Raw genomic sequence first — 13,618 nt, forward strand, 5'->3', positions numbered from 1 at the left:
AGGATACAGATATTTCTGAAACAAAGATCACCTAATATATTAAAAGAGAATAACTTAGTGTTATTTAATTTTTTATATCAAAGATATAATTAGATTTTTTATTTCAAATGCAAATCGTCACCTTGCTTTTTGGCACTTTGACATATTTGTACATTATGAAACAAGAGTTATTCCCTTTATTAAAATTTTTGAATATATTCACTATTCAAAAAACATTAGTGTGGCTGTATTTCATGTATACTCTAGACTTTAGAAAAGATAATCATGGTACTGAAGATTTTAACAGAAACCAGATTTTATAAGACACTATTAACCAAATTAAAAAATTAAGAATTTATCCTAGCATCAATAGTAAGTACTTTCAATAACGCAGTGATATCATTGTTTGTAGTGTAGAAAGGCAACTTCTGCTACTCTGTAATAAATCAATATATTGAGGTGCTGCTTCTATAAGATTTATTTTTTTTAAAGACAGTTCTTGCAGTAAGTAGGCTATATATGATGATCTGCAGTAGAAGCATATATATATATATATATATATATATATACATACATATACATATATGTATATATATGTTATTCTATATATATGCTATATATATGCTATTCTATATATATATGAATACACACACACACACACACACATATATATATATATATATACACACACACACATATATATATATTCAAGAGGAAGAGTCAGAGGTTGACAGGCAAATAATTGTATGGATAATCATTCATAGGAAATAAAGTATATTAAATTAAAGTAAGAAAAACACATTGGAAAAACCTTAAGTAGACTAGTTTTATGGAGAAAATTAAGGTAAAGAATGACAGGAAAATGGAGCCCATTTATGGAGGCCCAGCCTCTGTATGGTTTATTTGAAGTACGATGGAAGCAAAGAGTTTTAAAGCTCTGAGTAATTAATCTAAGCAATGAATCTGAGTAATTGATGAGATTACTGTTTTACAGGGGTGTACCTGCAGCATGTAGAAAATATCAATTGGATTTGGCCAAGTAACAGGAGCTGGTAGAATAGTTAGGAAATTACTCATTTTCCAATATTTAAGTTCATAGATAGTGGTTATTACACTCAAAAAATACAGTGGAAATATAATGGTGAAAAAAAAATAAAAAGTCCCTGTTTTGTAGTACATCTTCATGGTACATACAAATAAATAAGTAAAATAATGCCTGGCAGTGGCAAGTGATATGAAGAATGTTTGGGAGTGGTATTCTCAGTAAGGTTATTTCAGTAAGGTTATGGGTGACAGCACCTGAGGAAGTCACAGTTGAATAGTCCCCTAAAGGAAATAAGCGAGGGAGCCATATGAATATAAAGGGACAAACATTTCTTTTTTAGAAGAGCCAGGAAAGGCAAAGAGAGCCAATAAGTTAATAGCCAGGAAATGAGTTGAGAGTTACTATGAACAACAATGTGTTACCAAAGACAGAGAGAAAAGTTTAGAAAAATACAATAAAGAACAAAGAATACAGGCTAGCAGACTAACTTTAGTGTGGTAGAAACTGATTCTTAATTATGTATCCTAAGAAATGACTTCCCTAGAGCAGATGTAGGTGCTAGGGGCCTGTGTTAGTTTGGTAGTGCTGACATAACAAGGTGCCACCTACTGGGTGGCTGAAACAACAAAATCTTAGTTTCTCACAGTTCTGGAAGCTGGAAGTCCACGACCAAGGTGTCAGTGGAGTTGGTTTCTTCTGAGGCCTCTCCTTGGCTTGTAGACGGTCATCTCCTCCCTGTGCCTTCACATGGTCTCTCTGTGCTTGTCTATGTCTAAATCTCCTCTTCTTATAAGGACACTATAATATTAGATTAAGGCCCACCTCATATTCGCATTTAACCTTAACTACCTCTTTAAAGGCCCTGCATTCTAATACAGTCACATTCTGAGGGACTGTGTGTAGGGTAGGGGTTTAAGATATGAATGTTGACACCCAATAACAACACAACAGTGCCGTTTTCTCAGATTTGGTTAATTGCATTGTTATTATATGAGGGGTGGGGCATGAAAGAATTTCATGTGAAGGAAATAGCATACAAAACATATAAAGAGAGATGTAGGAAATTAAGTATTGACCAAAAAAAAAAAAAAAAAGAAGAAGAAGAAGTGTTTCATGGAAGTGACTAAAGGCAAAATACAGTAGGGAAGATATACTCAGTAAGTAAGAGCATGAATGCCTAAGAGGTCTGCACTTTATTATGTATATTAAGAAGAATTGCTTACGGTTTATGAGCAAGAAGGTGCTATAATCAGAAGGGTGCTTCAGGTTGATTGATCTGTGGGTAAGAGTATACAATGATCAATCACAAAACACAAATCTCATTAGCGGTAGATGTTGTTCATGCTGGAAGCACACTTATGCACACCGGGGTTTGGGTAAATTCTTATTTTGCTCTGGAATGGAGAGAAATTTGTCACTCTGTAGTGTCTTTATATTGACACTTTGAAAGGCATCTTTGTATTTCTGCCACTGACTATTCTTTCTTTCTCTTCTCACAAGTAGAAATAGAATTCATCCTGATTATGGCTGATTTCATGGAAATTTTGTAATGTTCTGCCTGCCAGTAGAAATAAGCTGAGTAGTATAAAACTAAATACAAAAGGAAAAATAATTAAATATAAATATTCACTGCTTATTCTATAATTTGCTAGGATTGCATAAGCACACGCAGGTACATACATGTACTCAAAGCTGATCTGTAGTTATTTGTGCAAATTCAAAAACACAACATGCTCATTTTTAAAATAAGAATTCCTAATACAGTTAGAGGTTGATACTCACTATTCATAATATACATGACCAGATACTCCCAAGTTCCACATTTTCTGTACCTAGACTTTAATATTATTTATATTGTGTATTCAATTTATTAGTCAACATCGAATGTAGAGTTTAAGACTTAAAATATTCTCTTGTAACATTATCTTTCAATATTCTATTGAGAAATATCTCTCTCTCTCTCTCTCTCTCTCTCTCTCTCTCTCTCTCTCTCTCTCTCCCCCCCCCCCTCTCTCTCTCTCTCTCTCTCTCTGTTCTTTATAGACACCATCCATCTTCGAGTACTTGAATCCTCCCCAGTTGGCACAGCCATTGGAAGTGTGAAGGCAACTGATGCTGATACTGGGAAAAATGCTGAAGTTGAATACCGAATTATTGACGGTGATGGCACTGATATGTTTGACATCATAACTGAGAAGGACACACAGGAAGGCATCATAACTGTGAAAAAGGTGCACTGCCTCAGTATAAATAAGCATCTGACTGTTTAGAAAGTAGAATCCAACATGTACTATTCACTCTTGCATTATCCATTAAGAAATCTCACCATCACTTTTAAATGTAATTTATATTGTGCATAAGTCTGAGGGACATAAAGCCAAAGATTTCCTTGGACATTTTGACCAAATGTTTTGTTGACTGAAACATAAAATGTGAGGCCAAGTTAATATATGTGTGATTATTTTTCTGATCCACATTAATAAAATCCCTCCATTATAACATCGTTTTCTTAAAAAAAAAAACAACAAAAAACAAAAACAAAAAAACAACCACACACACACACAGTTAATAACTAATAATGGCAATATGTCATCACAGTTGGAGGCATAAAAAGTAGCATACCATCTATCCAGATGTATGAAGCAATAATTAGAGTTACTAATAAAAAGAGACAGCATGGATTGGAAGATAATTTAATTGTTCACATTTTCCCTTCTGCTACATAAATTAAACTTTTCTGCTAACATATGCTAATTGATAGTTTAAAGGTACATTGTTTTTTTTGTTTTGTTTTTTTTTTTTTTAATTGTAGAGTCAGTACCATTATTATTAAAAAAAATAAAATAAGGCACAATAAAATTTAGGTCCTTCTGAAATATCCTGAACACTCTGTATGCATAAAGTAACCACTAAAGCCCTGGTTAATCGTGAAACTATCCTGAGATTCTATTGCATGGCCCAAAGTACACAACCAACTGATTTTAAATGGACAGTGACCAGCAAAGAAGATTGGGGTAATCTGAAGCTGCAATTTTTTGTTTGTTTGTTGTTGTTTTTTTGGTTAACAAAATGTACTTTTTAGAGAGGATGAGAGGTGAGGGGCTTGATATTATACTTGTAATGCTTAAACTATATCGATATTTAAGGTCCTTTTTGTTTCATAATATAACCTAATTCCCAATTTGCTATCACATATTTTATTTTTCTCTACCAAAAGTTTTATCTTCAGTCTCACATAATTGTTGAAAATTTTATATTAGTCTTCAAAATTTCTTAAAGTTTATGTTGTACCATGAGCCATTAAACTGAATGGATATATCACAACATACATTTAAAAAAATAACTGAACTTTTTTCGTAGAAAAAAATTAACCAATACCTCAGCACACACACGGACATACAAGCACATAATCTGTGAGCCCATTTGTTTTAATGAAGCATATCTGAGGTTTCAATCTTTTCCATTTTTTCCAAGATTTCAAATCTCATTTTCATATGTTCTGAAGTCTAACAGATTGATTATATAAAAAGTAAAAATTGATTCCTATTGATATGTGAATATTACATTGTTATTTTTATTACTTTCATTTATTTACAATTAATGAACTTGAGTTAAAACACTCAATCAGGCTTTTAAAATCATACTATAACTTGGAAAAGATATATAATCCAATTTCCCTCACTCTAATTTCATGATTTTTTTCTTTTATGCAGCCACTTGACTTCGAGAGCCGAAGACTTTACACTCTAAAGGTTGAAGCAGAAAATACACATGTGGATCCACGTTTTTATTACCTAGGGCCCTTCAAAGATACGACAATTGTGAAAATCTCCATAGAAGATGTGGACGAACCTCCCATTTTTAGCAGATCCTCCTATCTGTTCGAGGTCCATGAAGATATTGAAGTGGGCACAATCATTGGTACTGTAATGGCGAGGGACCCAGATTCCACCGCTAGCCCCATTAGGTAATTATGCCTATGTTTAAGACTAAAGGAAAGAGTTTTGCAGGTAAATGCAGAGCTCATGAAATTCTATTTCAAGTTTTTAATACACTGAAAGACAAGGAGGTCTCTCAATAAGTTGTCCATAAATGTGGTGAGCACAAGTGATTAAAATTGTCTCTGTTTTGGGGCAAGGCATGCATAAGCTTCATAGGTGGCTTCAGTTCTAATTATGCCCTTAACCCTGAAACATGGATCGTACCATTTGCTTGTCTTCTTCAGGTATTTGGTCTGACCCCGGTACAGAACACTATTTCACGGTTTCAGCTCTACATTTAAAATGTAACCAAATCACTTTATTTGTACTTTTCAGATTCTTAAGTAATAATATATGAGATTGAGATGAGTCATAAGAATTAAAAATAATATAATTATAGCAGTGTTACAATGCAGGTATAGTATAGCTTTAGAAACTCCCCTAAATACCTTCTGTCAAAGAGGGAAAAGGGGTTTTGGGTTGTTGTTTTGGTTTTCTCAAAATTTTTTAGAACATTCCAGAAAGATTAATTTCATTTTTTTTCCTTTTCTTTTTAATAGCAGCCTGAAAACATGAGCTGTGATAAACACATAAAAATGTGAAAGATTCAAAATGTTCATTATTTGTTGTACCATTTTAAAGAAACACAGATATCTATGTACAATATTCAGCATCAAAATGACTGCTCACTTTATTCAATTTATTTATTTTTAATATACATATGTATATTGCATTTTTTTAAAGTTTCAGGTGTACAAAGCAATGTAATAGTTAGACATTTACACGCCTGACAAAGTGATAATCCCACTCCCCAATCTACTGCCCTTCTGACATCATATATAGCTGTTACAGTTCCACTGACTCCATTCCCTATGATATACTCTACATCCTGTGACTATATAATTATAGTTGACATTGACTATTCTTCAACTTCAGCTTCAGGTGTATAGCACAGTGGTCAGGCACCTACACAATCCATGAAGCAATCTCCCTGAGAAGTCCAGTGCCCATCTGGCCCCCCACATAATCTTTACAACATTATTGATTATATTCCCCAAATTGTATGTCATATACTCATGACTATATTGTGACTACTAATGTGTATTTTCTAATCCCTTCACCTTCTGTCCCATCCCAACCTCCCCACATCTAGCAATCATCAGCTTTTTGTGTTTTGTTTCCTATATCTCTGAGTCTATTTCTGTTTTGTTTGTTCATTTATTCTGTTCTTTAGATTCCACATGTAAGTGAGATCATATGGTATAATATTTGTCTTTCTCAGTCTGACTTATTTCACTTAGCGTAATAGTCTCTAGGTCCATCCATATTGTTGCAAATGGTAAAATTTCATTCTTTTTCATGGCTGAGTACTACTCCATTTTATAAATGTACCACAGTTTCTTCATCCAATCATCTGTCAAAGGGCATTTCAGTTGTTTCTCTATCTTGGCTATTGTGAATAGTCCTGCAGTAAATACAGGAGTGCGTATATTTTTTTCTAATTAGTGTTTTGGATATTTTTTGATAGATACCCATGAATGGAATTCCTGGGCCATAAGGTAGTTCCATTTTCAAATTTTTGAGGTACCTCCATACTGATTTCCATAGTGGCTGCACCAATTTGTAATCCCAACAACAGTGCACGAGGGTTCCCTTTTCTCCACATACTTACCAACACTTGTTTGTTGATTTACTGATGATAGCCATTCTGATGGGAGTGAGGTGGTATCTTATAAGGTTTTTATTTGCATTTCTCTAATGATTAGTGATGTTGAGCATGTTTTCATGTCTGTTGGCCATCTCTATGTCCCCTTTAGAGAAATATCTCCTCATGTCCTCTGCCCATTTTTTAATTGGGTTGTTTGTTTGTTTTCATGTTAGGTTGTATGAGTTTATAAATTTTAGATATTAACCCCTTATCAGATGTATCATTGACAAAAGTCTTCTCCCATTCAGTAGGATACCTTTTTGTTTTATTGATGGTTTTCTTTGCTGTGAACAAACCTTTTAGTTTGATGCAGTCCCACATATTTATTATTTTGCCTCCCTATGCCAAGGGGATATATCAATAAAAATATTATTAAGGGTAATGCCTGCAAATTTACTTTGTATATTTTCTCCTAGGAGTTTTATGGTTTCCAGTCTTACATTTAAGTCTTTAATCCTTCTTGAATTTATTCTTTATATGGCATAAAAAAGTGGTCCAGTTTCTTTCTTTTCTTTCTTTCTTTCTTTCTTCCTTCCTTCCTTCCTCCCTTCCTTCCTTCCCTCCCTCCCTCCCTCCCTCTTTCCCTCCCTCCCTCCCTTCCATCCTTCCTTCTTCCTTCTTCCTTCCTTGCTTTCTTTCTTTTTTTCTTTTTTTTGCATATATCTATCCAGTTTTCCCAGCACCATTTATTAAATAGACTATCTTTACCCTAGTGTAAATTCCTGCTTTCACTGTCATAGATTAAATCACCATATAGGCATAGATTTATTTCTGGGCTCTCTATTCTGTTCCATTGATCTGTGTCTGTTTTTATGTCAATAACAGTCTGTTTTGATAACTCTAGCCTTGTAATATGATTTGATGTCTGATATCATGATACCTCCCACTTTGCTCTTATTTCTCAAGATCGCTGTGGCTATTTGGGGTCATTTATGGTTCCATATACATTATAGGATTATTTCTTATAGTTCTGTGAAAAATGTCATTGGTAATTTGGTATGGATTGCATCGAATATATATATATATATATATATATATATATATATATATATATATTATATATATATATATATTATATATATATATATTATATATATAATACATCGAATATATAATATATAATATATATATATATATATAATATATATATAATTTATATAATATATAAAATTTAATGAAATATATATATAGCTTTAGGTACTATGGACATTTTACTATATTACTTCTTCCTATCCATGAGTATTGTATATGTTTCCATTTATTTGTATGTTCTTTAATTTCTCTCTTCAAGGTCTTATAATTTCCTGAGTACAGGTATTTTCTTCCTTGTTTAAATTTATTCCTAAGTATTTTATTGTTTTTGAAGCAATTGTAAAAGGGATTGTTTTCTTAATTTCTTCTTCTGGTAGTTTGTTATTGGTGTATATAAATGCACCTGATATCTGAATCTGAATATTAATTTTGTATCTTGCTTCTTTACTAAATTCATTTATCAATTCTAATAGATTTTTGGTGGAGTCTTTGGGGTTCACTATATATAATATCATGTCATCTGCATATAATGAAAATTTTACTTCCTTTTTTCCAATCTGGATGTCTTTTATTTCTTTTTTTTTTTGCCTGATTGCTATGTCTAGAACTTTCAGTACTATGTTGAATAAAAGTGGTGAAAGTTGGTAACCTTGTCTTGTTCTTGATCTTAGGGGAATGCTTTTAGGTTTTCCTCATTGTGTATGATGTTATCATAGATGGCCTTTATTATGTTGAGATATAATCCTTCTATTACCACTTTGCTAAGAGTTTTTATCATAAATAAATGTTGGATTTTGTCAAATGCTTTTTCTGCATCTATTAATATGACCATATGATTTTTATTTTTCATTTTCTTAAAGTGCTACATCACCTTTATTGTTTTGTGGATATTAGACCAAACTTGCTTACCAGGAATGAATCCCATTTGATCGTGGGGTATGATCTTTTTAATGTATTGCTGAATTTGGTTCACTAATATTTTGTCAAGGATTTTTGCATCTGTGTTCATTAGGGATATCAGCTTAGAGTTTCTTTTCTTTCGTAATGTCTGGTTGTGGGATCAGGGTAATAGTGGCCTCATAAAATGAGCTTGAGAGTCTTCCCTCCTATTTCTTAGAATAGTTTGAGGAGAATAGGTGATAATTCATTTTTGAATATTTGATAAAATTCACCTGTGAAGCCATCTGGTCCAAGGCTATTGTTTGTTGGGAGCTTGTTGATTACTAATTCAATTTTGTTGATAGTAATCAGTATGTTCAAATTTTCTGTTTCTTCTTGATTCAGCCTTGGGGGATTGTATGCTTCTAGAAATTTATCAATTTCTTCCAGATTGTCTACTTTGTTGGTGTATATTGCTTGTAATTTTTTCTTAATTTTTTTGTGTTTCTGTGATGTGTGTTGTCACTTCTTCTCTTTCATTTCTAATTTTATTTATTTGGTCCTCTCTCTCTTTTTCTTGATGAGTCTGGCTAAAGATTTGTCAGTTTTGTTTATCCTTTCAAAAACCGGCTCTTGGTGCCATTGATCTTTAGTATTGTTTTTTTTGGTCTCTATTTTGTTTATTTCTGCTCTGATCTTTGTGATTTTCTTCCTTGTACTCCCTTTGGGCTCATTCTGCTCTTCTTTTTCCAGTTCCCTTATGTGTAAAGATAAACTGTTGATTTGAGATATTCATTGTTTCTTTAGGTAGGCCTGCATTGCTATGAATTTCCCTCTTAGAAATGCTTTTGCTGCATCCCATAGATTTGGGGTCATTGTGTTTTATTTTTGTTTGTCTCAAGGTACCTTTTTTTTTTTTTTGCTGCCTTGATTTCATTGTCGAACCATTCATTATTTAGTAACATGTTATTCAGCCTCCATGTGTTTGTGTATTTTCTAGTTTTCTTCTTGTAATTAATTTCTAGTTTTATAACACTGTGGTCAGAGAAGATGCTTGCTATGATTTCAGTCTTCTTCTAAATTCATTGAGACTTGTTTTGTGGCCTAGCATGTTGTCTATCTTGGGAAACCTTCCATGTGCACTTGAGAAGAATGTGTATTCTTGTATTTTGGGATGAAATGCTCTAAAAATATCAATTAAATCCAACTAGTCTGATGTGTCATTTAAGGCCACTGTTTTTTGGTATTGATTTTCTATCTGGAGGATCTGTCCATTGACGTCAGTAGGGTGTTGAAGTCCCCTATTATGATAGTGCTACTGTTGATATCTGTCTTTATGTCAGTCAATATCTGTTTTATACATTTAGGAGCTACTATGTTGGGTGCATAGATGTATACTAGGGTTATGTTTTCTTGTTGGATTAATCATTTTATTGTCTAGTGACCTTTGTCTTTTATTATAGTCTTTATTTTAAAGTCTATTTTGTCTGGAACAACTTTTGCTTTTTCTTGTTTCCATTTGCATGAAATATCTTATTCCACTTATTCCATCCCTTTACTTTCAGTCTGTGAGTCTTTTGACTCGAGGTGGATCTTTTGTACATGGCATATGCTTGGGTCTTGTTTTCTTATCCACTCAGCTATCCTTATGTCTTTTCAAAGGAGCATTTAATCCATTTATATTTAAAGTGATTATTGATAGGTACATAGTTATGGCATTTTATTATTCGTATTTCTGATATTTGTTACTTTGTTTTCACCATTCTTCTGCTTAAAGAATCCCTTTTAACATTTACTGCACTATTGACTTGGTGGTAATGAATTCCTTCAGCTTATTCTTTTCTGGAAAGCTCTTTATTTCTCCTTCAATTTTAAATGATAGCCTTGCTGGGTATACCAATCTCGGTAGGCCTTTGCTTTCCATCGCTTTGAATATTTCTTGCCACGCCCATCTTGCCTGCAAAGTTTCTGTAGTAAAGTCAGCTGATAGTCATATTTGAGCACCCTTGTAAGTAACTAGATTTCTTTCTCTTGCTGTTTTTAGGATTCTCTCTTTGTCTTTAACTGTTGCCATTTTAACTATGATGTGTCTTGGTGTGGGCCTGTTTGAGTTCATCTTGTTTGGAACTCTCTGCACTTCCTGGGCCTGTATGTCGATTTCCTTCACCAGGTTAGGAAAGTTTTCAGTCATTATTTCTACAAGTATGTTCTTGATCCCTTGTTCCCTCTCTTTGCCTTCTTGTATTTCTATCATGCAAATGTTGCACTTGATGTTGTCACACAGGTCTCTTAAACTATTTTCATTGCTTTTTTTATTCTTTTTTATTTTTGTTGTTCCAATTGGGTGAATTCTACTACCTTTTCTTTTAAGTCTCTAATGCTATCCTCTGCTTCATTTAATCTACTGGTGATTCCGTCTAGTGTATTCTTCACTTCAGTTATTGTGATCTGTATTTCTGACTCGTTACTTATCATGATTTCTATATCCTTCTTTCTGTATATTTTCTCTTTGTTAAAATTCTCACTAGTTCCTTCCTCATTCTTATCATCGATATTTTTATACTCTGTACCTGCCTTCATTTCACTTAGTTCTATTTCTGGAAGTTTCTTCTGTCATTCGGTGTTTGCTTCTGTGTATTGGGTAGATCACCTGTTTTTCTCAGTCTTTGCTGGGTGACCTTATGTAGTATGTGTCCTTTTTAGTCGAATTGCTCAGTCTCCCTAATCTCCTGTGCATGTATCCGAGAGGTGTCCCTCATGTTGTGAGTGCTGTAGTTGAGCTTTGATTGCTTTTGGCGCGTCACTGGGTGGGATTGACTCCCAGGCTGACTAGCTATGAGGATTGGGAGTCCCCATACTGTATGAGCTTCTGTGTGAGGACTGACCTCTCAGCAGAGACTTTGCCCCTGCGTGCTCTTGTGTCTGCTGAGCACTCCTGTTTGGTGTGCTGCTTGTAGATTAAACCATGTAGTGCTCTTGTATGGTCTGAAGCTGGCCTCTGAGTATGTTGTTTCTGGTGTTTCTTGGGCCGTGTCCCATGCAGGGCAATTTCAGCCCTGCCTATTACCCGGTCCGTGGCTACCTGATAGGAGCCTCAAAGCTGTATGTGGTTGGCCACTGCCTCTGCTTGACCTGTAGGCATGTGGGGTGGCCTCACTGTGAACAGAGGCTCCAATATTGGGCCTGAGGCAGATATGCAAAGGCCCAGGGCCCCCTAGGTTTGTTGATACCTCTCAGCTGCCCACAAGACCCAGCTGTTGAAAGAACCTTCTTACGTGCGTGTATCTAGCTGGTTAATCTGCTGTTGAGAGTATCCTCAGCAGCAGCACTAACTGGGTGGGGTGGAGTTAAAGTGAATCAGGAGATATGACTGGTGGTTTTTACAATGTTAATGCATATTCAGATCATACACCTGTACTTGGCCTGTGACCACCTTGTATTATACCCTGAGGACACTGCAGCCAGCCTCCACCTCAGGTTTGTGAATTCCCAAGAGCTTCTCCCAAATGTTTCTGGTGCAATTTTTCAGTCACTATTCACCACCAAAATCTCCCCAGGCCATTGCAGATTCTTCTGCTGCTGTAACAAAACTCTTCTGCAGTTTGTGGAGGAGGGACCTATTTCCCAGGCTCCCAGAGTCCCCCTGGCAATGCAGCTGTAGGTGGGCAGGGTAGGATTATAGGGGGCTGAAGGGTGTGGTCAGTGGATTTTACAAATTCAGTGCAGTCTCAGGTTCTGGACCTGTGTTTGGCCCATGGCCACCCCACAAAACAAAACAAAGCAAAGCAAACTAACAACACCAACAAAGAAAACAAATACACACACAGAAAAACAAGAAACACTCAAAACAAACAAAAATCCAAAAAAAAAAAAAGGAAAAGAAAAGCAAATAGAAAAAAGTAGCAAAAGAAAAGAGGAGAAAGAGAAAGAAAAGAAAAAAGAAAAAGCAAAAAAAGAAGAAGGGAAAAAAAAACAAAAAATGCTAAGTCCAGCCATGTGATTCAGTGCAGGGCTTGGCTTAACACCTTCTAGCTATATCCTCAGGGCATTGTGGGTTGTCCACTGATGTAAAATCTCCTCTGCGCCTTGTGGATGTGGGGCTGGCCATCATGCTCCCAGCGTGGCCTTGGCAATGCATCTCTAGGTGGGCTGGGCTATAGGGCTTGGTTGGTGGTTTCTACAAAGTCAGTGCAGTTTCTGCTTTGGCCTGCACAAACATGCTGAGAACACCAGGCTAGGCCACCGGAAGGTGGGCTTCTTTGTGAGTAGGTCACCTGTGTGAGTAGAAGTGTGAGCACTTCTTCTGAGGGGGCATGTGGAGGTGACAGAGTTCTGAGGTTCGAAAATCCAACGCGGCCCCTGCAGCCCGATGCTTGAACCTATGTGTGTCTCAGTGGCTCTAGTTGCCCTGTCGGGATCTGCCCAGAAAGGTGGGGGCTGGGTGGGCTGTGAGAGACGGGCTGGTGCATTTGTGGCTCTGGCCAGCCCAGTGTTGTCACACCCCCACTGCTCTTTCCCTGTTGGAGTGTGGATCAGTGGCTGTGGAACTCGTCTTTCTAGTCCTCAAGGGCTATAGCTATTCTGTTCTTTAATCTGACACTGCTGCTGCTGCTTCTGGAGCCTGCTTCTAACTCGGAGGGCACGGGTGGGTGAACTCTGGAAGGGTTAGGGGAGGCGTCCAGGCTCCGTGTCTTTATTTTCTGTGTTTTGCCTAGGTGTAAGGGCTTAAACCCCAGTCCTCACCCGAGGTCTCTATCCTGAATTCTCACAGCCATCTTATATGCTAATCCCTCAGGCAGGACTGTGGGCCACTGGGAGAGAGCCCGCATCCTTGCTTCTTCCTTTTCCTGGGGCTGCTGTGATTTCTTGGGCCCATGGGCCACGTCTCCACACTTCACCCTTCCCTCATTTCTTGCTCACCCAATTTGCCCACCTTCAGGTAATTTGATGTGTGGGTCTCTTAGCTGTTCCTGCATGATGAACAGTGAATCCTTT

General features: G+C 35.9%; 1 protein-coding gene across 2 annotated transcripts in view; it reads left to right on the plus strand.

Moving 5' to 3' along the window:
• Positions 1–13,618, plus strand: part of CDH10 (cadherin 10) — a 146,458-nt gene that overhangs the window by 112,135 nt on the left and 20,705 nt on the right. For both annotated transcript variants that reach the window (XM_081053547.1, XM_081053548.1), the window contains exons 6-7: positions 3,068–3,255; positions 4,738–4,991. In XM_081053547.1, coding sequence (XP_080909673.1) covers positions 3,068–3,255; positions 4,738–4,991 — 442 coding nt within the window. The remainder of the gene's footprint in view (positions 1–3,067; positions 3,256–4,737; positions 4,992–13,618) is intronic.

This window comes from Rhinolophus hipposideros (assembly GCF_964194185.1).
Source record: "Rhinolophus hipposideros genome assembly, chromosome: 7".
Taxonomy (NCBI): domain Eukaryota; kingdom Metazoa; phylum Chordata; class Mammalia; order Chiroptera; family Rhinolophidae; genus Rhinolophus; species Rhinolophus hipposideros.